Here is a 27,623-nt window from a genome sequence, read left to right on the forward strand (position 1 = left end):
GACTGGTAATTACATGAATAAGAAAAACGGTACCTTTACTTTGGAAAATATATTTTGAACAAAATAAAATCATAAAAAAATTTACTGTAAATTAGAAATACCTTCAATATATGATCTGCCTTACTTGAAAATTATCATATTCTTTAGGATTTTAAACTCACATCACTCTTACAGGAGGTTTTATTGTGCTGATTTTTTTTAGAATCCTTGCAACTTGCTGTAATTTTCAATCTGACCTAATAATCTCAGTCAAGTTGTGCTCTTCCTGAAGCCATCTTTAGACAGATTATTCTAGTCCTACATATTATCCTGTGCTTGAATTTCAGTGCAGCTTTATTGAGGATCCAATAGGTTACACTGTCAGGACATGTGTAGAACACCAGTGAGAAACTGAAGATTTCTTTTTCTTGAGTTATGCTTATCTGCTATGTGTGGTGGTCAGGGGTTGCTTTGCACTGATGCACTAATTTTAGAGTGAAGCTGTCTGTCATCTGATCAGTACTAGTGCAAAGGTCCTAAAAAAAATGTTGGTCCATAATGGCCATAAAGATTTCTCAGACAAAGGTTTAAAATAGATGCAGTTAATGAGTTAATGGGCTTAAATAGTACTTCTGTCCTATATGGACAGCAGGAGATTGGCAGGGGATCTCTGGAGCACAAAAGCAGTATTCCAGTAATAGTAGCACAAATGGTTGGAAATATTTCCTGTCAGACACTCTTTGTCAATAAAGTAAAATTCAACGTTCACACTGTGAGCTCCCCATCACACCTCAGGCAAGGAGGAAATCACCTAGCACCTGAGCTTTGCTGCTCAGGTCCCGTGACAGTGCTCTTACACCTCCCACAGAACAGGTACCCATCTGGGCCCAGCATGCCAGCAGCACAGCCCCAACATCAGCACAGTACTACGGGGAGAAATACAGTTCAATACACAAGAAGGCTTTAGAATCGGATCCCAAAGACCAAAGGGCTCTGAGAACTTATGAGGCACCCTGCTTCAGAAATACATGGCCAACTGGAAGGATTTGTCAGGGAACTGAAGAGACTGATCTGTGCTGCCTGGCATGGCATTGACCAAAAGAAGTGGTCATCACACATTTAGCTGGTTAGGCTAATATTAAACTAGGCTAATTTTGCATGAACAGCAATATATCCTGTCCTCCAGTGAAAGGTGTTATCCTATTATTCTCCAAACTGAAAGAAAGTTTTAAAAATCTTTTTTTCAATGTAAGTAATGAATATGGGAATTGCCAATAGAAAACATCTCACATGGTATCAATACTGCAAACTGTTTCTGCACTTGAGAATGCCTTGTGTAATTTAAATAGTTTTGATATTCAGAAGTCTTTCTTGTTTTGTGAAGAAAGCAGGTAAAAAAATTTTGGATGTAATTGTAACATCCACTTACAGCAACAAAAAGCTAGTTGTGAAAATATTACGCCTGAACATTCTTTACTTTGAGCCTGGAACAAGCTGCCCAGAGAGGTTGTGGAGTCTCCTTCTCTGGAGATATTAAAAATCTGCCTGGACGTGATCCTGCGTGACCTGTTCTAGGCCAACCGGCTTTAGCAGGGGAGTTGGACTAAGTGATCTCCAGAGGTCCCTTCCAACCCCTACCATTCTGTGATTCTGTGAAAATCAAAACAGATCTGTCTCCATAGTGTAGCCTCTCTCTACTTCTCTCATGTGTGTACTGTCAACAGAGAAACAAGCCAATTAATCAAGTGTCTGGTAATTTTAGTTTTTATTGCTGTCCTCAATTTTTCTCCTTTCATGCCATTCTCCAACTCTTTTTGCCTTTTCCTTTCCCTTCCATTGCCATCAGAGCCTGTCCATCCCACTCACCTGTTCTGTAACTGAAGCTATTCTGCTGCTTTGGCATGTGATGGAAAGGGCATCCTGAATGTCACCTCCTCGGCCAGGACCTGCTGCTTACATATCTTTCTCTGACATTTGCTGTGGAGATAGGAGGAATTTGATTAGCCATAAAAATCTCATGCACACTCAAGAACTGTTCCTCTTTAAACCTAAAAGTGCTCTGTGTTAGCTGTCTCTAATCTCGAGCTGATTTTGCCCTCCCTTTTCACTTTTCTTTGCGAGACTGTAACTTTTACTCAGTGGGCAGCTATTTAAGTATGATCAGAGCAAAGTACAGACATTCCCGAGTTCAAAATCCAGTGTTGAAACTTCCCAAGTAGAAGTAATTTCTTTTTGCTCTGCTGTGAGTCAAATAATAACTGTATCAAGCATTGCAAAAATTAGTCTCCAAACAAAAGGACAGGATCAGAAGACAGCAAGGCCATCTCAGCCATTCATAGATAGCCTGAGATACAAGGAGATTCTGAACAGCAACAGACACGAAGGTTGACTCACTTCTGTTTCGCCTTTGCAAGAGCCAACCGGTAATTGGCCCAATGTACCTTACATATTAGCAGGTTATTTAGTCTTTTATTTGTTAGGCTTATCATTGGCTTTTCCCTAGAAATAATCCCCAGCTCATTTCCTACTCTACCATTTTTAGCACTTCTCATCTGGAGTGATAGCTGAAATCCCTGAAAGACACATCTTACCCAGATAAACCACAATTACCCAGACTAGGTATGCTATGCCAGGAACAGAGAAAGCGCTCATCGTATTCCGTTTAATTCAATGCAATGCCCACCTTTCAGCAGAATAAAAAGATATTTTTATGTGAAAAGTGTCCTTACCATCTCCAGGATCCAGTGCCCAGCCACATCTTAGCAGAAGTGTCAGAACAAGAAGCCTTGCACCAGAGAATTAGTATTCTGGCATTTCTCCTCGTCTCATGCCAGCATGCCTGAGAGGTCTTATTTTACCCAGGGATCTTCAGCATGAGGCTACACATTCCTTATCAGTCTGTTCATTAAGGATCCACAGTCACAAAGATCGCTCTTGGCATGTTTTATAAATACTAACAGCATAGCTGAGAACAGAGTTTGCAAGCTGCAAATCCTATCAGGAATTTTCTTCAAGATTAGTGTAAGAACTAACACTAAGCAGTAAAAAACACTGAACATCTTTCATTTTTAACAAGAAACTTGAGGGCTTATCTTTGCGTTTTGTGAGCAATTCAGCATTATGAGACAATCTGTTTTGTTGCATGTCAGTAATTCATTTCCTTGAGCTAAAGACTTGTGATATCCTAGCACTCTCATTCCAAAGATAAATTATTCTAGTAATCCTGTGGGTGTTAAGTCCATTTGCTAAATCCATGTATTAAATAATCTATTTTGGCAATGAGGAGAAATATGTATGTATTCCAGCCGTAGCATTTGGATTAGTTTTTTTTTTTCTGGGTTCAGTTACTCAAACTAAGTTATTTCTATAATCAGAATGGAGAGAATGATTTAAAACGTTCAAACCTTGAGCATTTTTGCTTTACTTACATAGAGAAACTTTAGATCTGAAAGTGCTTGGGACACAAAGAAATTGTATAGAAAGTTTGGAGAGAGGGTATTTTGTGCTATGAAGTATGGATTTCTCAAGGAAGCATATCATACATCTCATCTCAATCTATTCACACATCACCTGGAAATAACTTGATTTACTGAACAGATGACCAGTATTTTGTCAAGAGCCGGTGACCGAACCCCGTGTTTTATCCACTTCAAAGAAGAGAATGGAACAACAGTTGGTCTGTGGAGAACACCTGGATTATCCACTTTTAGCGGAAGTGTGATCCAGAGTAGAGCAACAGGGATATGAAAAATTTAATTCCAGAATCTCTGGTCATAACGGAAGCTGATCATCCCTCTGTGTAGACCAGGACAGTACTGTATGCTTTTGTATCGCTATTTATTCAGAGCATTCTGTGGTTAATGTCTTACACTGAATCCTAGGCCTCTTGTTTCGTTCAATGGAAATCAAATAACCTTCTCGAGTGGCAAGTTCCTGCTTAACAGAACTGCAGTGCAGGATGGCCACTTTGAAGTCTAAAAATAATCATAGGATGTGATGGAGGAAGAACAACAGATGAACGTTTCAGTTAGATGACTTTGAAAGATCTCACAGAGACTGAGTAGCCTACAGATTTTACTTAGAAAGCCTGATTGTAATGCCCACTTTTGTGTTTGATTTCTGGAGGCTACAGGCTGCATGTGACTGCAATGTAATGCCAAAAACCTGGAATGGATGAAATATCAGGATGCCCATTGAAAAGCTGATCTATTGGTATCCTCAGCTTAACAATAGGTTTTGATTAGTTCTCTTCAACCCTGTAATCAATGGAGTGGTACTGTGTGAAAAGGTTGTGACTGGGGAGGAGATGGGAAAGCCTTGTCCTGCCTGCTTCACTGTGGGGCAGGTGAAGTCTTCTGAAGGGAAGATTGGACCTTACCTGACAGCAGTTAAACAGGACAGGAAGATGAGAGGTAACTTCCAGAGTGAAAGGAAGAACAGTGGTACAAGAAAGAGATCTGAACACGGAGGCCTGCAGCAGTCTGCTCAGAATAGCCATCAGGTCTCGAAAGTATCAGCCAGAAGGATGTCCACCAGACTGGAAAGGTTTGCAGAGCTTGCTGAACCCAGACAATTAAAAATTCCACAGCTGAAACCGATACTGGAGAAAAAGACATGCTCCAGAAAGACACAAAGGACAGGGAGAAATTTTTATTATATGCTTTCTTTGTTATTTTTTTTTTTTAGTGAAAGGCCTAAGCCTCTCATCTGTAACTGTTGGCCTAACCAAGTTCTCCCCTTCCAGCTCCCCAGACCCGTTCTCCTCTGCTGTTAGCAGAGGTTCTGTCAGACATACTATGACAGCTCAGCAAAATTCAAAAGTTATTAATTTATTATACTGTTTTAGTAAAAGGGACAAGACACAAAATCAGTGACATAAATTTATGCTGCTGTGTCTAAAGAAGAACTGCAGTTAGCCTGTGAAAAGAAGCAGCATCCTAACACGAGAGGCATCAGTTATAATTTTTTATTGATAAATCTTCCAGTGTTGTTTTCCATAAGCATATATTAGAACACTAAAATGTTTTGAGCACTCTCAGCAGAGGAATTTAACAGTGTTAGACACAGAGCTTATGCTTACTGTGTATGTCTGCTATGGAAGCCTATCTCTTTCCTTCAACGGGCACATCTTAATAGTATGAGCATGAGATATGGGGGTCCAGTAACACCACAGGCAGTCCAGACACAGGGCCTTCTCTAACATAGTTCTCAAGAGGAGAAGTGGGGAGGGAATGAGTTGTGAGCTGCCAGTTGACAGTGCCCTGTGCTTGCTATTCAGAAGTCAGAGCTGTTCTGGTGTTGCTTCCCTCAGATCTGCCATTCAAGCCCACTGTGAGAAGATGAAAGGATGCAGGATTTCTGTCGTGTGTCTGTAGGAACCAGGCCTAAACTAAACTGTTTGGAGTGGGATGAGAGGAGGATACGCCTCAGGAGCAAAAAGCTAGGCAGGCAAAATGCCTTTTTTCCTTCATTATGCTCTACCTCAGCTTTTTCTTTCCTTCCTTTTGCTAGATATGATGCCTTCCTACCCAGCCAGGCAGATCTGTGGTCCCTAGGGACAGCTGTCACCTGCAATGAACATCTGCAGGGTAGATCTTCTTTGATATAGATGTTCCAACATCACACTTGAAGACAGCTTGGAGCCCAAAAGCTGTGCCTGAATAGCCCATGCAGAAAGCAGCCACTTGCACCTTCAGCAGGATTTTCTGGAAGTTGTGGTATTCTGATAGCAGTATGAGATGACATCAAACCATGTGATGAGATATTTCTTGCCAACTTGTTCTTGACATTTCTAACCATGTGAAGCCTTACACACACACAGTCTGAATATGATTCTGTTTGTATACGTACAGGACAATGAATGTAGTTATGACCCAGTAGGAAAGCACTGTGCGCTGCATTTGCTCTTCAGAAAGCTCTTGGGGTCCAGCCTCTCAGTGAGTGTGTCACAAAGAAACGTTGAAATGAGAAAAAGTTAAGCAGAAAGCCAGTGGAAAAATGACATTTCACAGAAAGACAGACTGAGTTTCAGCAAGGTTTTCTCATTTCCCTGAACTGCATTTTGACTTTGATGCAACTAAGATAGGTGCCAGGACAAGTTCTCAAAGGTGGGACTGCACAAACTGCACTGGACTCCCATGTCATTAATACAGAACGCACTGCACTCCAAGGCGTTGTGTGTAAAAAGTGTGCAACTACAGAAGGCTCGCAAATACACATGAAAAGGGTAGGATTTTGTCACAATTCTCAACTTTCATCTCTGAAGGACACAACTCCTCTTGGGTTTTTTGCTCTTTGAGACTGAAAAAGACATGTTAAAGAGTCTTAATCAGCAATTAAAGAACACTCCACTCCATTCTGAGATGAATGATGCTATAATGAGTTTTCCTCTTGGATTCCTGTAGGTGCGACAGCTGACATTAGCTCAAGTCCTTTCCATTCCAGCACAAGTTTTGCTGCGTCACCTTCTCATATACAATACAACCACATTACTGCATTTGCTCTCTCCACTGCCTGTCCCTCCATAGAGGCTCCTCACTCATTTCTTCTTCCTCTCTTTACATCCCCTATCCTGCATTACCCCATCTCTGTTTCTCCACCGGTCAGTGTGTCTCATCTCACTCTCACTCACCTGACCACAACCTGTCCTTGGTGGGATGTCCCTCACACTGCACACCAGCCCTTTCCCTGCCCTTGCACAGAGTGGGACAGGCACACGTGCACTTCACCTGTGCTCTCCCAGCTGCACCTGTGTTTAATTCATGCACACATGACACAGGCCCGTGGTCTGTCAGAGAGAAACACATCCACTCAGACATTCCTGGTCCCTCCTGTGGCCCTGAGCACCTCTCAGATCCTGGTGGGGGCATCAGGGACCTCGATCACCTGTGGAGGAGCAGCTGAAGTGACCTGTCCCCAGGAAGAGGAGACACTGCTATCTGTGTAGGCACCTGAACCTGCTGCCTAGCCCATTGACCCACAGGAGGAGGTGTCCTACCGCAGCAGAAGCTGAGCAGGTCTGAGCTCTCTCCGGACTCCCAGAGCTCACTAGCAAGGGTTGGTTTCTTTATCCTGTGAACTTCATGCTGAGAGGGAGATAGGAAGGTCACTTGGAGTCATGCTTTTAATCTTCATCTAGTGGCAGTAGTGATGTACTTACCTATACTCAATTTCACTCTGCAATGCATTTTGTTATCCCCCTAAATGTCTTTCTACCTGCATTTTTCCCATGCCATGTCACTGTGTAAGCAGTAAAAACTTGCAAGGCATGGATCAGAGGACATGTTCATCATATAAGTTCAATCAGTGTTATGTTGGAATCTACTAATGCTTATTGACTTGAATGAATTCTCTCCGAAGATACAGTCAGTAAGAAATAAATGGCATAACAGCCAATTGTCAGGAAAAGTTGCATGACAGCACTCAGGAGTCACAATTTCTCAGTACAAGACACAATGCTACCTAACTTTTGGAGGTTCTTTTATGACTGGAATGAATCTATACACTAAGACTTCCTAATCTACTGCCCACTGAGCGGATGCTCTAGTGAATAAACAAATCGCCGTAAGACATGCCTGAAATTGGTGGGACTGTACTGGGAAGCCTGGTGAAAGAGTGGAAGTTAATGAGACTGCCAAAGGTATTTGGTAAGCATATAAAAATTATAGTTTGCACAGAATTTCACTGCTGCACCGTAATGAAAGAAGAAATGGGACCTCACACTTTATTCTCTATGGTACTGGAATTTGCCAGCTGCCACGGGGCAACCTGTTTATAGTAAGATTTAACCTAGAGAAAATGCAAAGATCTTCCTAGCTGAATGTAAGAAAACAGCAGTGTTCCTCTTCAACCACTTCTTTCAAGTTGTAAAACAGAATGGATGAGTATATAAAATCTGGGGCCCGTGATCACTCTTTTCCTAGGTTTATTTTTAACAGGACGGTTCTGACACCTGAACAAAGGTTATGAGGTTTCTCCCACTAATGATCACATTGAAACTCATGGATAAAAGTGATGAAGAAGGTATCGTATTTCCAGGCTGTGAAATATCCTTCGACATTGGAATATTATAAACTCAAGTCTCCAGTCCACAGTTCGAATCTAAAAGTGAGATTTTGCCTGGCCGTAAGCTGGAAATCTGTATCTAAGTACATATTTTCACTTTGACTGTGATGTATTGCTAAGTATTCTCTTTCTCTCTGTCTGACAACACAAAGCCTGATGGAGGAGAAGTCATATCTTAAGGGCTGGCAAAGGATAAGGCAGCTGCCTGATCTCTTTTTCAAGGTGGTTCTATTTTCAGCACGCCTGAGTCTCTTCTTCATGGGAAATGTCAGCACTACAGCACCTTGCCCACTCTGCATTGCTGAGCAGGACATTCTGTATTCAGGGACTGCTCTCACTCTGTCTCTTCTCTTTTTGATTTTGCTGTGCTTTGCTTTCAGCTGTGGTGGAGTCCAGCCCTGCACAGACAGTAACAGGACTGGAGAAAGTTAGTGGTAGGCAGGATCTGTTTAATTTTTGGTTTTGCATTAAGGCATTGTTGCTTCTTTCAGCAGATCCTTTACCAAGAGCTTGCGTTCAAATAGCTACCCTTCATGATACTCTCTAAATATTTCAGAAAGACTGTAAAGCAAACGCTGCGTAATCCACAAGCTTTTTGCAAACATTCATATGAGTGGCTAGATGTTTAAACACTAAAATTTTCTTTACAGGTGTTTACTGTCCTGTGGAACGTGGGCTTTCAAGGACAGGCTGCCTACAACTTTCATTAATATTATTATTAGCCTCTAGAAAGAACTATTAGATGATATGGTTACAAATGATGATCATACACAGACATTCTCATTGGCAAAGCAGCAATGAACTTTCTTCCTCTTAGTCTCTTTTACAAGTGTTGTCTTTTGATATCTTTTCCTTTTGCAACATCTTCAAATCTAATCCAAGTGGCAAACTTCTTTCCTTTCCAAACCTGTACTGGGAATTCATGTCTATCTTGTGATCAACATCACATGCTCTGTCACAGCTGCTATTGCTATCAATCATTTTTTCTTGCTTAAAAGATATGCATTTTAATAGTGCCTGTGGAAAAGCAGGGAATTTTTTGGTTGATGGGAACTGGAAAAAGAAAATTTTGATATCATGGTTTTCAAATGAAATGTTAAACATGCATATTTCTCTTCCCCAGTAATACTTCTTAGATATTTTAGAGCGAGAACTCAAGTGTTAAAACCCTCCAAACTAATTCAATTGAGTTTTCCTCCTCTGTTACGCATATATCCATTTTCAATTATAGTTCTTTTGGTGATTATCGCCTATCTAGGCAAAACATGGACAGTCTTGATGCCTTCATTTTACTTAAGTAAAAAATGCATAGTGAAGTCGTCACGGACATACTTTATAGACAGTAAGATTCAGCTCACTCATGAAGAAGAAACACTACTTCTTCTTTTCAGGAAACTTGGAAACCAAACTGTATGTCTGCAAATTCCTAATTGTCTGTTTGGGAACTCTGATGTATTACTTTATTTTAAGGCTAGCCTTTCTGAAGGTCTTCTGCAAGCTAAAGCATGATGTGACAGTAACAACATTAATTGTTCCAAGTTGTATTATTGTCAGTAACTGAGTTAATGTGTCCAAGAGGCTACTGAAGGTTTTGGATCTGCTTATGCACAGCTCCTTGAGAGTGAAACATGCAGTCCCAGCACACCCAGCCTGAAAGCCTGGATTTTAAAACATGTGTGTTCATTCTTTGTGGGTTACTCTGCTTAACCAAGTAGACCACATTACTTATCTTATACTCACTCTGGTACTTCATAGCCCTATTGACTAGCTGATGTAAAACACCCGTTTGTTGACCTACTGCGTTGTTCAGGCAATGGGAGAGGAGTTATGGATATGAGCAAGTGAGGAACAATTCCTTTTCTTCCATTTTACGGGCTGTCCCACATAGGAAATATTACCATTGTCTGAGCCTAAGAGTACTGTCGAAAAATGTTAGTTTCTAACCCTGGCTTGTGTGGGCAAAGCACACGTTATACCCAAGCCCACCATTCTAAAAGCACTGCTGAGTGACTGTCCACATCTGGAAACACCTCAACTCACTGGCTGCTTCTCTTTCGAACTAGACCTTCCCCTTGCTAACTGCATGCCCAGAGCTGCCTGGCCATGTGCCTCACTCCTGCCTGTTACACAGCTGGGTCTGCACCCTGAGCAACACAACAGCAAAACCCAGCAGAGCTCTACTGAGAAGACTGGCTTGGCCACTGATCGCTGGAAAGTCAAAGATTTTCAGTCCCCAACCTGAGGGGAGAAAACCCTCAGCTCTCACGGCCTTGGAGAAGCCTCAGATATCCCTTGCTCTTCTTGCATGGTCTTCCAAATCCTGGGCTCTGAAAAGCCAAGACCTTTCTGTCCCCTTGTTGGCCAGGACTGATAGCCACTGGGCTGCTGGACACCCTGTAACACCCCAGCACCCCAGGGACTCAGCTGCCAGAGCCCCTCAGAGCAATGCCTGCTGGCCCCACGCTGGGGAGCTCAGTTGTGCTCTGGGTCCTGCTGGAGGGCGATGCCCCCACCAGCACCTCTCAGTGCCTTCTCCCCAGAGAGGCAGGACTTCAGATGCACCCCTGCACTCACCATTTCCCACCAGCTCGCTTTGGGCTCCTGGGCTGGGTGCTGGGTGTTTCCATCAGCCCCCCCCATTCCCTGAGGATGGAGGCCAGTGGTGAGCTCTGGATTTGGGCTCCAACAAAGAGGGTACTGCAGTGCTGCAGCTCTTCTTGGAATGGGCTTTACAAGCACAGGTGCCTGGTGCTGTGTATAACGTCAGATCCATGCACTGCCCATACATGTGTTATCCACTGAGCTCTTTTGATAAACAAAATGGCAGTGACCAGGAGAAGCATATGTTTAGATCTGACACAATTTAAAGCAGCTCAAGTTAGAGTTGTTACATGTTTCCTTTGGCTGAACTCTGTAAATCAGGAAATTATTCTTTTTGTTCAACTGAAGACAGTTCCATTTTTACAGATGTGGGAATGCTGTGATTTTTAGCTGTTAAAATCAGACCTTTTTATCTGTTGTTCTCATATTTTACACAGTAGATGCCACAAAATTTGCAACTACTTGTTAGGGACATGTAGAATGTCTTTAGACACCACACCTTTCTGTGAAATGTAATATCTTTTAAATATAATATACCTTTATCTTTATAATATCTTTATATCCATCAGCATCTGTATCTATCTCAAGACCCTGGAAATCACCTCAAGTGCTGTATACATGAACTGCATTTCAAGAATTGATATATTGTTCCTGCAGGAATCGGAGCTACAACGGGTTTCTAATTTCCTGTTTTCAAGAGAAACACTTCGGTTTTAGTCACAATGAGTTGTAGGGCTTGGTACACTGCTATTTTTCAAGTATTTCTTTATAAACCTCACAGTATCATGTGAAGAAGATAAAAGCATTGTATAGTTTGAATTATTGCAGCACTGTGTACCAAACAATCTATCTTGGATAGATCAGAAAGTCACCCAGAAATATGTCAGCATCCAAGTTCTGTAAGTGCCTTGACTGATAGAGATTCTCTCCTTAATTCTCTTGTCAAAATATTTATAGTAAATATAACCACATAGTTGGTGACAAATATAAAAATTTCGAATTATATTTAGTCAAATCAAATGACAATTATGTCTTTAGGTGAGTCTGCCAAACAATGCTTTGCCAAAGAAGGTTGGCAAAGTTATCAACATGTTAATATATTAGTGACTGACTCAGAACATCTGATGTCATGACAGGAAACACTCTAAGTTATTAACTGTTAGTCCAATCACCTTGAGGTAGTTTTACTATGTTAATTCCCCGTCTTTCATATTCATACCCATTGCAGAAAAGATTGGACTGAGCCTGATAAGATGTATGCAGTGTGAAAGTAAGTCAATTCACTTTCCACAGATCACGGGCAATGAAAGGACTTCTTGGAAACTCATCATTGGAGACACATTGCTGATAATTAAGGGCAACAGAAGAGAGAGATTTATTTTTAGTTCTTCAGTGTACCAATAGTGAAATGGCAAAACAAACACCAGTATGACAATACTGCAAAATTATAATTAATATTAAAAATTCTGTTGATAGTTAGGCAGGTAAAGTTATTGAGAATGCTGTCTCGTTCTCAGGTGGGATGTAAATAATTGTGTTCAAATCAAAACTATCTTTCAAAAGGTGTTATTGAAAATGACATACTAGTTTAAATACTGGAAAGACAGAAACGATAAGAGATTTCATCACCAGAACAGAAAACTATTGTCTAACTAATAGAAAGTTTTTTCGCCCTCAGAGTCTTTTGCTGACATGTCTTCAGTAAAGTGCAGACATGACTACTCTGGACTCTGAGATGGCCATCTTTGGGGAGGTGGCTCCTTATCTCCGAAAATCAGAAAAGGAGAGAATTGAGGCCCAGAACAAGCCTTTTGATGCCAAGACATCAGTCTTCATTGCCCGTCCTAAGGAATCCTTTGTGAAAGGGACAATCCAGAGTAGAGAACCAGTGAAGGTCACTGTCAAATCTGAAGCAGGAGAAGTGAGTAAAAATCAAGTCCCGAAAACTGTATGTAATTCCCAGTCTCAGCTCTTAGCTGACACACAGGCATCTCTTTCTTGATCTGACAGACCCTGACTGTGAAGGAAGATCAAATCTTCCCCATGAACCCTCCCAAGTACGATAAAATCGAGGACATGGCCATGATGACCCACCTCCATGAACCCGCTGTGCTGTACAACCTCAAAGAGCGTTACGCAGCCTGGATGATCTACGTAAGTACCAGCAGCAGCCTTCCTTTGGGCAGCCAGCAGGAACTGCTCTGCCAGGCTGAGCGGAAGCCAACGTGCTGTCTCCCTTCCCTGCAGACCTACTCGGGTCTCTTCTGCGTCACTGTCAACCCCTACAAGTGGCTGCCGGTGTACAACCCGGAGGTGGTGTTGGCCTACCGAGGCAAGAAGCGCCAGGAGGCCCCTCCACACATCTTCTCCATCTCTGACAACGCCTATCAGTTCATGCTGACTGGTGAGTTACTTGATATCCCTTCAAATGATATTGTAGTTTGATCTTCAGGAAAAATCTTCCTTTTCTCTGCAGATAATCTTTGAACAAATGGAGTTATGTTTGCATCACATATGTCATCTAAGTAAACTAGAATGCCTATCTTTAAATGAGATAAATAGAACAGAAAGCATACTGGGAATGTTTTAGAGGGAAGTCTAGAAATTATGTGTTGTAATTGCAGAGTAAAAAGTCTGTTGGAAAGCAGAATTAGCAATGCTACAGAAGTATTGATTCTCTTTAGTAACAAAAAGCATAGAATCAAACATTGCTAACATGATATCCATATAGAAAGAAAGAACCGCTATAAATTGAAGTTCCAAACCCAAATAAGTGCACAATCAGAGATTTTTTACTGTCTTAGTACCCCAAATGACAAGGCACTGTCAGATGAAGGAGAGAGAGCCTAAAAGGCAGGAGATACAATGGAAAATGGAAGTCTGGCAGAATGGTTGGCTACGGAATGGCTGTCACCTCTCAAGAATAAGATCTCAAACTTACAATGAATAATGCTACAGAAATTTTGGCTCACTGCTCATTAGCGCAGAAGAAAACAAAATGAACTTTAGTATTTACTTGGTAAAAAAAAAAAAAAAAAGAGAACAAAAAGAGTGATAGTTCCATGATATCATATCCCACTAAAAGGTGGAATATTGACATCTGGAATAATGCAGTCAGCTCTAGGTTTCTCATGTTAAAAAAGGAGATAGTCGACCTCAAAAAGTTCAGTGAGGGACAAAACAGTATTCACAGAGATAATTTAGTGAAAAATTAGAGGATATATGACAGAAATTTGTAAAATCAAGAGTTGTATAGAAATCAAAGGTTGTATAGGAAGCAGAATCAGAATTCATTCTTTCCTTCCATCTAACATTTGAACAGCTAGGAAGCACTAAAACAATTATAATTTGAAACATTTTTAACAAAGCAAAGTGGGTCACAAATTGCATGCAACACACTTAAGTCCTTGATATTCTTTATCAAAGAAAATCATACATCCTAAAAGTCTATTTCGATGACTGAAGTATGGAGATGAATTCATGCAAAATATACCCAAACCGTTACATACTGGCTCAAATAATGCTTGAACTCAGGAGGGCCTGTGGTCTGATCTCAGAACAATCTTAAGTCACCAGAAAGTGTCAATTCATTTTACATTACATGTTTTAGTCACTTTAATCATATTTACACTACCAAAACATATTTGGTTTTGTTCTTTCTCGTATACAGAAATATCGATCTTGATTTAAAGAGAATGATCTTAAAAAGAGCCTAGCATGTTTTATCTTATATTCATATCCGAGTAAAACTTTAATTTTTTACTGGGAGAACTTAAAAAAACCTGAAAGGAATTAAGTGCTACATTTTCTGGGCCTTTTAACTGGGAATTGGCTATCTAGGGTTCCTGCATTCTTAATGAAACTTCAGTTCACAGTTAGTTTCTCTCATAGATTTTGATTTCTATGCAATTGAGGAGCACTAAGAAAACTCTTTTGTCTTTTCAGATTGCGAGAACCAGTCAATCCTGATCACGTATGTACATCCCCTGCTCGGGTCCCTGCAGGGCTGCCTGGTGCCAGGGGACCTCCTGCCTGACACACGCTCTCTGTTTCTCTTGTTCATTTGACAGCAGAGAATCTGGTGAAGGGAAGACTGTGAACACAAAGCGTGTCATCCAGTACTTTGCAACGATTGCAGTAAGTGGGAAGAAGAAGAAGGAGGAGCAACAGGCAGGCAAAATGCAGGTAAATGAACAGATAGGGTCTGGAATCAATGCTTTCCTCTCTTCCTGACATGATTTTTGGAAAGGATAACCAGCAATAATTATCATCCTGCAGGGAATGCTTGAGGATCAAATCATCAGCGCCAACCCACTGCTGGAGGCCTTCGGCAACGCCAAGACTGTGAGGAATGACAACTCCTCACGTTTTGTAAGTTGTTGCTTCGGACAAAATCTGTCCCTCTCATTACAAGACAAATGATGCCCTAGCAGCATTCCATGTAAAGAAGATGTTGAAAGAACCCATCCAGGCTGAAGTGGTTCTTCTTCTCCTTAACAGGGCAAGTTCATCAGAATCCACTTTGGGGCCACAGGCAAACTGGCTTCTGCTGACATTGAAACTTGTAAGGCGCTCTCCTGGCCTGGTCCCATTCCTTCCTAAAATCCCACCTCCATGTGTTTTCCTGTGCCTAATTCTTTTGACCTTCCTTGCCAGATCTGCTGGAGAAGTCCAGAGTCACTTTCCAGCTCAAGGCAGAAAGAAGCTACCACGTATTTTATCAGGTCACCTCCAACAAGAAGCCAGAGCTAATTGGTAGGAAGGATCATCATGTCTTTTTGAGGGTGATCACTGAGCAACAGTTCCCTGTGTTACCTGGTTGACAAAACTAAGCCTGTGCCTTGCCTCTTCCTGCTTTCAGACATGCTCCTCATCAGCACCAACCCTTATGATTTCCACTATGTGAGTCAAGGTGAGGTCACTGTTCCCAGCATTGATGACCAGGAGGAGCTGATGGCTACAGATGTAAGTACTACAAAGAAAATATTTTTAATGAGATTATGATGGTCGTTAGGCAACGATTTGACTTTCTTGTTTTGACTGCAGAGTGCCATTGACATCCTGGGCTTCACTGCTGATGAGAAGACAGCCATCTACAAGCTGACAGGGGCTGTCATGCACTATGGGAACCTGAAGTTCAAGCAGAAACAACGAGAGGAGCAGGCAGAGCCAGATGGCACAGAAGGTCCTTAGCAACAGACCTTTTAATAAAGAAACCAGTTTTGGGAAATAGTTTTTTTTTAGACAGGACAAAAGCTATAGCTTATTGAAGCAAAAAGTAAATAATATTTCTTTTAGCGTCCATTACGCTATGAACATTATTGTCTGATCCATGGCCTATCTTACCAAATGGTACTCCTTCAACTAGGTTTTTGATGGGCTAGATTGATGCATTTTTCCATTTAGCATATCGAAGGTTTCGACACACTTTTTTGAAGAGGAAGCTTCCCTAGTTTTATACATAGGGTCTAGAATCAGTTCTAGCATGTAAATATAGTGCAGTGCAGACGGTGGCCTATTTAAATATAAGACCTTTCTTAGATCTTTACTAAGATGGCAAGTTGAAATCTTCATGTATTTTTAAAGTGAAAGTTATTCAAAGCTTTGTTTCAGTTTATAAATTCAGTTAAATTATTCAAGAAGAAGTTTCTTACTGATAACTACTTTCAAAAAAATACCAATATTGGCTTTCACAGCTTTCCTGTATTCAATATGCTTTCTATGATTCTATATTAAAAGATTTGCAGTCAAGGGTTTTTAACATTGTTGTAATTTTTGAGACACAGACCCATTGATCAAATTCCAGTCCCGTCCAATGATCATTTTTTCCTTTTTCTTCCTTGTCTTTCAGTTGCTGACAAGGCTGCCTACCTCATGGATCGAAACTCAGCTGACCTGCTGAAAGCCCTGTGTTATCCTTGAGTCAAAGTTGGGAATGAATTTGTGAAAAAAGGTCAAACTGTGGAGCAGGTAAAATAATTGGTTACTAGGAATACACGGTTATACCTCAAAATTTCTTTTCAGACAGTCAAAATTCCTTAAAATTTCTCTGTGCAGTAACTTTTGAGCATTTCCCCTTTGCTTTAGGTGCACAATTCAGTAGGTGCTCTAGCAAAGGCTGTCTATGAGAGGATGTTCTTGTGGATGGTTGTTTGTATCAACCAACAGCTGGATAACAAGCAACCGAGACAGTACTTCATTGGTGTGCTGGACATTGCTGTCTTTGAGATCTTTGGTGTAAGGAACAGGGATTTCACAACAGCGTCATGGAAGGGACGATGGGTGTTAAGAAAATTCTAAGATTTCTTTCATGAAGAGTCAGAATTTTTGGAAAAGCTAGAGTGATCAAGAGATCTTATTAAAGAGATCTGCCTTTTCAACAGTTAGATCTTGACAGGAAAGAAACTAATATCACAGCATACAAGAATATTAAGCTTGGTTAAGAAACAAAAGAAAAAAAAAGAAGAAATCTGTGACAAATTGTATGGGCCAAAGGTGTGTAAAGTATTAAAAGAGACTAGAAATGTTCATGCTGTTTGTGGAAACTAATGAAAGAGATTAGGAAATGCTCATGCTTTTGGTAAAAGAACCCCAAAAGCTTCCATACTAGTGCATGGAAATATCTAGAATGACTCACTTAACAACAGAAGATTTTTTAAGTAGCAAATGGAGGCAGTTTTCATGATGGGGTACTGGGAGAGGCAGAGTCTAGCAATAAATTAATTTTGATAGGAGAGTGTGCTGAAGTTATTTACTAAATTTGCTTTAGAATTAAGGGATTCCAAAAGGATAAAGGATAATTATCTTAATTAAAGTATCCATATTATATGGAATGATAACAAACAAAATATCTTTGCATTAGAATGAATTAGAGATCTTTTCTCTCTTCAGAATGCAAGTACAGTCCCACTGAAGGATTTCTGGGAGAACAGACAGGGAAGGGGCCTTGTATTTGTCTGAAGAGACACATGACGGATCAGAACCACTCAGGGAAGAGCCTTGTGGTGATGGCTGAAACTTGAAAATATTTTTTACATTTGGCAGTTCAACAGCCTGGAGCAGCTGTGCATCAACTTCACCAATGAGAAACTACAATGGTTCTTCAACCATCACATGTTCGTGCTGGAGCAGGAGGAGTACAAGAAGGAAGGAATTGAATGGGAGTTCATTGACTTTGGGATGGACCTGGCTGCCTGAATTGAGCTCATTGAGAAGGTATCCTTCCTGTTCAGGTGCATTTATGTTGGAACTCTCTAGTTATTGAGGAATACAAAAGAAATTTTATATGTCTGGATTAAAATGATAAATTTCAGTTATTAAAGTGCTCTGTATTTCTGCAATTTATAATGTTGCCAGCAATGGTTAAAAGTAGTTTCACAAATAAAGGTGAAACCCAAAGGATGAAAAATGGTGAATCTCAGTTAATTTTCTGTGACACAATGTCCAGAAAAGAACAGAAGCAACCTTATATTCTCATTTGTTTCACAGCTTTCTGTCCTAACACTAACCTCTTTCCAACTAAGGAATCTGATTCTCCCTCTTGTCTGTTGTAATATCTCCCAGCCCATGGACATCTTCTCCATCCTGGAAGAGGAGTGCATGTTCCCCAAGGCAACTGACACCTCTTTCAAGAACAAGCTCTATGGCCAGCATCTGGGCAAGTCCAACAACTTCCAGAAGCCCAAGCCTGGCAAAGGCAAGGCTGAGGCCCACTTCTCCCTGGTGCACTATGCTGGCACGGTGGACTACAACATCTCTGGCTGGCTGGAGAAGAACAAAGACCCCCTGAATGAAACTGTCATTGCGTTGTACCAGAAATCATCTGTGAAGACACTGGCCTTACTCTTTGCCAACTTTGGTGGAGCAGATGCAGGTCAGCTTTGTGAATTTTCAGTGTGGGACAAAATTGACAGAAAATAAACCAGGAAAACCTAAATGTTTAAAAATTTTCTCTTCTGTAGTTCGATGTTTAAAATCAATGTTTTAATATTTTTTTCCCCTTCTTTCATTTACAGAGGGTGGTGGTGGCAAAAAGGGTGGCAAAAAGAAGGATTCTTCTTTCCAGGCTGTTTCAGCTCTTTTCAGGGTATGTACCGTTTTCCTCACTTTGCTCTTTTTACTTGAAGAAAGGGAATTTGAAATGTGAAAAATAATGTTATAACGCTTCAAGTCCTACAGCAAGAGCATGAAAAAGATTATGTACTATATGTAAATTTTCTTTCCATTTAAATGATAGACTAGTTTCTTTTCCTTTTCAACATGGAATGATATGCTTTCATTAATATATCAAAATGAAAACCCTTTCAAATGGTTGAGGATGTTGTCATTCATATTTTTTTTCATACACTTCTATTTTTTAAGCTAAATACGACATTGAAATAGGTCAATTTCTTTCAGCTGTTGCACAGAGTTCATAATGTTTTACCAAAGAGAGATTTTAGACTTCTGAATCTTTTCAGCACTGTTACCATGCATGATTCCTAAGTAATGGATCAGTTCTGAAAAACAAAGAGGCTGGTTTTAAGGTTATCACTATAAAAGCCTAACTAGGATATTGATTCAGGAGGGCAAACATAGGGAATAGTTCATGACTTTCAAACCCGTGAGACTCAAGGTATCACATGAGTTATATCCTAGTTTTTATAAGTAATTATAAAAATTTTATAAGTAATTATGATACAGTAACCAAATGATATTATCTTTTTAATAGTAATGTTCAACAGTGAAAGATGGATAAAGGCACAAGCTTTTGTACATTAACATGGAAATTTTGCAATCTAGGTTAAATGTTACAAATTATTAACTCCTTTCCGTGGATGAAGTACATGGAGCTGCAGAGATACAGATCTTTCATTTATTGGTCTAAACTTTATCTTGTAATCTCACAGGAGAATTTAAACAAGCTGATGACAAATCTACACAGCACACACCCCCATTTTGTATGATGCATTATCCCAAATGAAACAAAAACTCTTGGTAAGGGGATCCAATGGGAGGAAAACTTAAGCCACAGAAGCTCTTGTCCTGAGTATCAAACAATGGGGTAATCACTAATGGTGGTGTTTATTAGGTGCCATGGAGCATATGAGCTGGTGCTGCATCAGCTGCGCTGCAATGGTGTGCTGGAAGGGATCAGAATTTGTCGGAAAGGATTCCCCAGCAGAGTCTTGTACGCTGACTTCAAACAAAGGTAAGATTACTCCACCACTCTCCCCATTCTTTTCCTATTCCACACCTTCTATGTACTAAATTACTTGAATATCTTATTTACTACACAGTTTAGTGTTTACACTCTGTAATCAAATCACATTCCAGTAGTCTACTTCTGAAAAATGATGAGGTAACGTAAAAGTTTCCTTCACATATCCAATTCACATTTGAACAATAAGACATGTTTCCACATGAAGTCCTAAATATGCCTATGAACTATATTTATGGAGGTCTGTCCCTATCAACGACATAGTCAGTTGCTGAAAACAACAAGCTGAGAGCTGTTGCTGAGAACACACTGAGTATCCTAACACAAATATTTTAAAAAGGAACTGAGCAGTAATAGAAAAAAATTCACTCCCAGCTTATGATGATATGACATGGCTGATGATCAGGATTCCCTTGGACTCTGAGTTCATAGTATGAAATATCACTTATATTGTCTTGAAAGAATGGACCTATATAGGCATTCTCTTGGAATTCTTTTCATCCTTGGAATTATTCTCTTTGTTCAGATAGAGTAATAAGGAGGACTGTGGGAACTACCAACCAGTCAGCCCCATGTCAGTGACTGGTAAGATCATGGAAGAGACCTTCATGGAAGTTGTGTTGAAGTCCATGGGACAGAGGGAGGTGATTAGAGACAGCCAACACGGCTTCACTGAGAGCAAATTGTGCCTTGTTAATCTGGTGGCCGCCTATGGTGGAGTGACTGCATCAGTGTGCAAGGGAAGAGCAGCTGATGTCATCTACCCGGAATTCTGTAAGGCCTTTGATACGGCCCCCCACAACATTCTTGCCACCAAATTGGAGAGTTATGGTTTTGATGGATGGACTGTTAGATGGGTAAGGAATTGGCAGGATGGCTGCTTCCAAAGAGTTACACTCAAAGGCTCAGTCTCCAAATGGAAACCAGTGGTGTCCCTCAAGGGTTTGTACTGGAATCAATAGTATCTAATATCTGCATTAACGACATACACATTAGGACTGAGTGCACCCTCAGCAAGTTTGCAAACACCAAGGTGAGTGGTGCAGTTGATACACCAGTGGGAAGGGATATCATCCAGAGGGACCTTGATGGGCTTGACGCGTGCGTCCATGTGAACCCGATGAAGTTCAACAGGGCCAAGTGCAAGGTCCTGCACCTGGCTCATGGCGATCCCCTCTACCAGGATATATCGGGGGATGACGACTGAGAGCAGCCCTGCAGAGAGAGGTGATTCTCCCCTTCTACTCTGCTCTCACGAGACCCCACCTGGAGTACCGCATCCAGCTCTGGGGCCCCCAGTACAAGAAAGACATGGACCTACTCGAGCAGGTGCAGAGGAGGGCCACAAAAGTGATCTGAGGACTGGAACACTTCTCCTCTGAAGAAAGGCTGAGAGAGTTGGGCCTGCTCAGCCTGTAGGTCAGAAGGCTCTGAGAAGAACAGGTTGCGGCCTTTCAATGTACAAAGGAGGCTTCTAAGAAAAACGCAGAGAGACTTTTTACCACGGCCTGTAGCGACAGGACAAGGGTCAAAGGTTTTAAACTGAGGAGGGTAGATTCTGCTTGGATATCAGGGAGACATTTTTTTAAGATGAGGCTGGTGAGACACCGGAACAGACTGGCCCCAGAATTTGGGAATGCCCCATCACTGGAAGTACATAAGCTGAGGTTGGATGGGGCCTTGAGCAACCCGATCTAGTCAAAGATATCCCTGCCCACAGCAGGCGTGCTGCCCTAGATGATCTTTCTAAGGTCCCTTCCAACCCAAACCATTCCTTGATTCTATGATTCTGTCCCCTAACTTCTGTATGTCTGCGGGAGTCGGAGATTGCCCAGAGAGGCGAGACTTCAGATGCACCCCTGCACTCAGCATTTCCCAGTGATTGTTTCTGGGTTCCTCCTGGGCAGGGTACAAGGTGTTTCCATCAGCCTCCCCGTGTCCTCCTTGGGACCAGACCTTCATGCACAGGCCAGTGCTTGATGCTGGATATTACCTTGGATCACAGGCATCATTTTTCTGACCTTCCCCTGTGCTATTCACCAAGCTTTATCCACTGAGCTCTTTTAATATCCCAAATGCCAATGACCAAGGGAAGAACATGCTTAGATCTCTCCGTGTTTAAAGCAGCTCAAATGACAGTGTCACTTTCCAGGACTACCAGGAAATTCCCCCTTTCTCAGAGTATCAGCATTGTACAGGACTGCCTACCACCTCTAATGCTCTGATACAGGCAGTGCTGTGTTGACAGCTTTTGTTGGTGGAACTGTATGAATGTGTAAGCATGCAAGATACTTGGGATGGGATGGGAGTGCTGGTCTGAGGATGTATCAGAGGGCAGAGGATCTTGGACTGTGTGCCACGTGTGTGATTGTGTGTACAGTTGTGTTTGGGTGGAGGGATGGGGTTTTTTGGAGTGGTAGGTAGTGAAGGGCTACAGGGACCTCCCCTGCTTTCTGACTTGTCTGAGGACACTGCTTGATTTATGTTAATGGTGGTTACATATGTGAGGAACTGGCTTAAATTGTTAAGAAGATTACTTTTCATTTTTGCCTCTATCAGGTTCTTAAAAGTCTTTAATAAAGGTTGACGTGCAGTAAAAAATTTGTTAATTACTTTACCGCTTGTCACTAAATATTACACATTTAGGTTTATTTAGCTCTCTACTGAATGCATTTTTGTGTGTACCTTATCTTTCAACAGGAATGTTTAGAAAATAAATGTAATTTTTTCTTTGTCTTGAACTGCATCTCATTTCCCAAGAACGTCCCATGTAGGAATTTGGACTATAACATATTTTGTTTCTTTGTTAGATGAACAGAGGAGTTAAATTCATTTAGTAAGAACATTTTAGCTTTTTTCACATATTTTATCTACTGCCCTTAATGCATTTCTTCATTAACCTCAGAACATCATGTGGAAAACTTTAATGTTATTCACACAACGCAACTGGAAGTATTGCAGCACAGACATGCAGTAAAAGTCTGCCTTGAGTCCAGGAGGAAATCACTGGAAATGCAGCAACAGAATCCGTGTCCTGCATCTACGTTCTCCAAGTGCCTTGACTAATTGAGATTCTCTCCTTAAGTCTCTTGTCAAATTATTTATAGTCGATACATTCACATCATTGGTAATACACAAAATATTTCTAAATATATCTGATCAAATCAAATGACAATTATGCCCTTAGTTAAGTTTGCCAGACAATGCTTTGCCAAAGAATGTTTGCCAAAAAATGTTTTGACCGAAGAAAGAGGAGGAATCCAGGGCATCTGCCAACCAGACTCTATAAAAGTGTCTTTGCAGCACTCTGCCCTGTCTCCAAGAAAAGTTTCAAGGTAAGTGTGCTGGGTGTAGTGCAATTAGACATCCCCTTTTATTGCATAGTATACAGTATATTCTTCCCTCTGAAACTGGTTTCCAAATAAGTTTTTTCATCTGCTTTCAAGGCATCTGAATATTTTCTATTTGTATTTTTTTTTAATTTTACATAGGAGCAAAAATGTTCCTTTAACATAATTAATATTCTCAAATATGACACTGTACAATCTGAAAAGTCAAAGTACAACCTGAACAGTGTCACAGGACACAAATAACAGCAATTTTTATAAGGTTATTCTGTATTATTCAAGGATGAGAACAAGTTTTTTTCTCTTCTGAGTTTATATCATTAAACAGGAGGAAGGCTAGTTTTGCTAGTTTTAGCAATTCTAGTATATGTTTAATTTTAAAACATTGGAAAATGTCTCCTTGCAATCAAGGTACCTTAATGATCTATTGATGGTATATTTCTTTTGTCCCACAGGGTTCTCTGCTGACGTACTTTCAATAGAGTGCAGACATGACTACTCCAGACTCTGAGATGGCCGCCTTTGGGGAGGCGGCTCCTTACCTCCGAAAGTCAGAAAAGGAGAGAATTGAGGCCCAGAACAAGCCTTTTGATGCCAAGACATCGGTCTTCGCCGCCCATCCTAAGGAATCCTTTGTGAAAGGGACAATCCAGAGTCGAGAATCAGGGAAGGTCACTGTCAAATCTGAAGCAGGAGAAGTGAGTAAAAATCAAGTCCCGAAAACTGTATGTAATTCCCAGTCTCAGCTCTTAGCTGACACACAGGCATCTCTTTCTTGATCTGACAGACCCTGACTGTGAAGGAAGATCAAATCTTCCCCATGAACCCTCCCAAGTACGATAAAATCGAGGACATGGCCATGATGACCCACCTCCATGAACCCGCTGTGCTGTACAACCTCAAAGAGCGTTACGCAGCCTGGATGATCTACGTAAGTACCAGCAGCAGCCTTCCTTTGGGCAGCCAGCAGGAACTGCTCTGCCAGGCTGAGCGGAAGCCAATGTGCTGTCTCCCTTCCCTGCAGACCTACTCGGGTCTCTTCTGCGTCACTGTCAACCCCTACAAGTGGCTGCCGGTGTACAACCCGGAGGTGGTGTTGGCCTACCGAGGCAAGAAGCGCCAGGAGGCCCCTCCACACATCTTCTCCATCTCTGACAACGCCTATCAGTTCATGCTGACTGGTGAGTTTTTTGGTTTTCTTTAAAACTATTTGTCTGTGAACACTTGCAGAGGAGACAAAAAGTCTTTTCACTGTAAAATAGTTCAGTTTAATGGTGTTGGGAAGGTGGATGTCCTATCATTATTGGAAATATTTTCTTTACTGAACACTATCATTGAGATCATGTTTCTAACAATCAATATCAGAAATTACTGCCCAAAAGATGGGCTTATTGCTGACAATTACTGCTTCTGTTAGAGATATCTTTTAATACAGCTTCAAATATTTTGGCTCAATGACCAGAAATCTACAAGATAACAAGTCGAAAGGTGGAGATCACTGAGCAAGAAACAGAGACCAAAACAGAAAACATCATTATAGCATGGTGGTTACCCAAGGAATGTCTGTACTATATGCTTTTCTGCCCTTCCTTTTTAAAAAAGAATATAGTAGAAATGGAACAGGTCAAAACAAAGATTAAAAAATTTCCCAAAGGTGTGGCAGGACATCTGTTCAGGTAACTCTATAGAAATAATTTCTGCTATTTTATAAAGTTGTGCATGGCATAGAGAAGATTAATAGACAAGGAAAGAGTACCTGAAGAACCAAGCTCAGCACCAACCATATTTTATCCCACAGTAAGTGCTTCAAAAATGTATCAGACTAGATGATAAAAATTGAAGAAACGCAAAAAGAACTAAGCATGAGTTTAAAAAGCAACCAGACAAAATTGCAGAAAGCAAAGTCAGGCCAAGCTATTACACATAAAACCATCAAATCTAGCTTTGGAAGTACACAATTTTCAATATTCTAGAGTATGGGAGAATATTCTGGTAAAAGGTTACTACATGCTTGTGATGTTTCTGTCGTTTTCTTTGGGCAACAATCATTTGGCCACTGACAGAAAAATGATCTAGGGGAGCCTATGGACTGATCAGGAGTGTTTGTTCCTATGTTACACAGTTTACGAGAAGCATCTGCTCCAGTTCACTTCAGCCTACAGATAATTCCACTATTCACTAACTCAACAAAAACACTTCTTAGTTGGAATCCTTTTCAGAAAGAAAATGAACAGCTTGATGTGAAGAGAATATCCAAAAAAGAAGCGTGTACACTAAAATTGATATCCACATCAGTGTTGACATGTCAGCTTCCTAGCTACAGCTGGGAACTTTAAAAAGTTCAAAAGGATTTAGGGGTGAAGGCACATAGTATTATGAAAGGAATTAACTGCCTAATGTTAGTGCGTCTAAAAGTCCCAGCAATATTTTTATCTGAGATATTCGTGATATGGATTAATAATCTTTCTGTTTCTGCCTCTTTCACAGATCGTGAGAACCAGTCAATCCTGATCACGTATGTACACCCCCTGCTCGCATCCCCGCGGGGCTGCCCGGTGCCAGGGGACCTCCTGCCTGACCACAGCTCTCTGCTTCTCTTGTTGGTTTGACAGCGGAGAATCCGGTGCAGGGAAGACTGTGAACACAAAGCGTGTCATCCAGTACTTTGCAACAATTGCAGCGAGCGGGGAGAAGAAGAAGGAGGAGCAGCAGTCAGGCAAAATGCAGGTGAGTCAGGAGGAACACATGGCATGTAACTGCCATGTCAGCCAAACACTGTAACTGAATAATTATCATCCTGTAGGAAATGCTTGAGGATGAAATAATTAACTAATAGATACTAGCTTGAGTCAATGCTTTCCTCCGTTCCTGACGTGATTTTTGGAAATGATAACCAGCAATGATTAATAATGTGCAGACAAAACTAACACTAGAGGCAATGCAGGCCCACTGTTGAATGAGGTGGGTACCCTGGTGACAGAGGATGTAAAGAAGGCAGAGTTACTGAATGCCTTCTTTGCCTCTGTCTATACTGCTGGAGACTGTCCTCAGGAGCCCCAGACCTCTGAGGCCCCAGAGGAAGTCAGGATAAAGGAGTAGTTTGCCTTGGTTGATGAGGACTTGGTTAGGGATCAGCTAAGCAATCTGGACATACATAAATCCATCGGTCTTGATGGGATGCAGGTGCTGAGGGAGCTGGTGGAAGTCATTGCTAGACTACTCTCCATCATCTTTGGTAAGTTGTAGGGAATAAGAGAGGTGCCTGAGGACTGGAAGAAAGCAAATGTCTCTCCGGTCATCAAAAAGGGCAAGAAGGAGGACTCAAGTAACTACAGACTGGGTAGCCTCATCTCCATCCCTAGAAAAGTGATGGAACAACTTGTCCTTGGCCCTGTCTCTAGGCATATCAAGGATAAGAGGGTCATTAGAAGCAGTCAACATGGCTTCACCGAGGGGAAGTCATGTTTGACCAACCTGATAGCCTTTTATGAAGACATACCCAGGTGGACAGATGATGGCAGTGCAGTGGATGTCGTTTCTCTTGATTTCAGTAAAGCATTTGACACCATCTCCCACAGCATCCTTGCAGCTAAACTGAGGAAGTGTGGTCTGGATGATGGGGTAGTGAGGTGGATTGTGAATTGGTTGAAGGAAAGAAGTCAGAGAGTTGTGGTCAATGGGACAGAGTCCACTTGGAGGCCTGTATCTAGTGGAGTCCCTCAGGGATCAGTACTGGGACCAGGACTATTCAACATATTCATCAATGACCTGGACGAGGGAACAGAGTGCACTGTCAGCAAGTTTGCTGATGGCACAAAACTGGGAGGGGTGGCTGCCACCCCAGGGGGCTGTGCTGCCATTCAGCGAGACCTGGACAGGCTGGAGAGCCGGGGGGGAGACATTGAATGAACTGCAACAAGGGCCAGGGTCGAGTCTTGCCTCTGGGAAAGGACAACCCCATGTCCCAGTCTAGGCTGGAGACTGAGCTGTTGGAGAGCAGCGTAGGGCAAAGGGACCTGGGGGTCCTGGTGGGCAGCAGGGTGACCATGAGCCAGCAATGTGCCCTGGTGGCCAAGAAGGCCAGTGGCATCCTGGGGTGTATCAGAAGGGCTGTGGTCAGTAGGTCAAGGGAGGTTCTCCTCCCCCTCTGCTCTGCCCTGGTGAGACCCCATCTGGAATAGTGTGTCCAATGCTGAGCCCCTCCGTTCAGGAAGCACAGGGAACTGCTGGGAAGAGTCCAGCGCAGAGCCACAAAGGTGATGGAGGGGGTGGAACATCTCTCTTCGGATGAAAGGCTGATGGAGCTGGATCTCTTGAGCTTGGAGAAGAGGAGACTGAGGGGCGACCTCATGAATAGTTATAAATACATAAAGGGCGAGTGTCAGGAGGACGGAGCCGGGCTCTTCTCGGTGATGTCCAATGACAGGATGAAG

At 41.6% G+C, this 27,623-nt stretch overlaps 1 protein-coding gene and 1 pseudogene across 1 annotated transcript in view; both read left to right on the top strand.

Moving 5' to 3' along the window:
• Window positions 1-12,358: 12,358 nt before the first annotated feature.
• Window positions 12,359-21,050, top strand: LOC104353391 (myosin heavy chain, skeletal muscle, adult-like; annotated as a pseudogene).
• Window positions 21,051-23,681: 2,631 nt separating this feature from the next.
• The window catches only part of LOC104342122 (uncharacterized), a 43,722-nt gene continuing 39,780 nt past the window's right edge, over window positions 23,682-27,623 (top strand). The window contains 5 exon segments of the mRNA XM_086473547.1: window positions 23,682-23,888; window positions 23,978-24,121; window positions 24,215-24,371; window positions 25,678-25,705; window positions 25,803-25,917. Of these exon segments, the coding sequence (XP_086329673.1) occupies window positions 23,682-23,888; window positions 23,978-24,121; window positions 24,215-24,371; window positions 25,678-25,705; window positions 25,803-25,917 (651 nt within the window).

The sequence above is a fragment of the Leptosomus discolor genome, chromosome 15 (genome assembly GCF_034619465.1).
Source record: "Leptosomus discolor isolate bLepDis1 chromosome 15, bLepDis1.hap2, whole genome shotgun sequence".
NCBI classification, from domain to species: domain Eukaryota; kingdom Metazoa; phylum Chordata; class Aves; order Leptosomiformes; family Leptosomidae; genus Leptosomus; species Leptosomus discolor.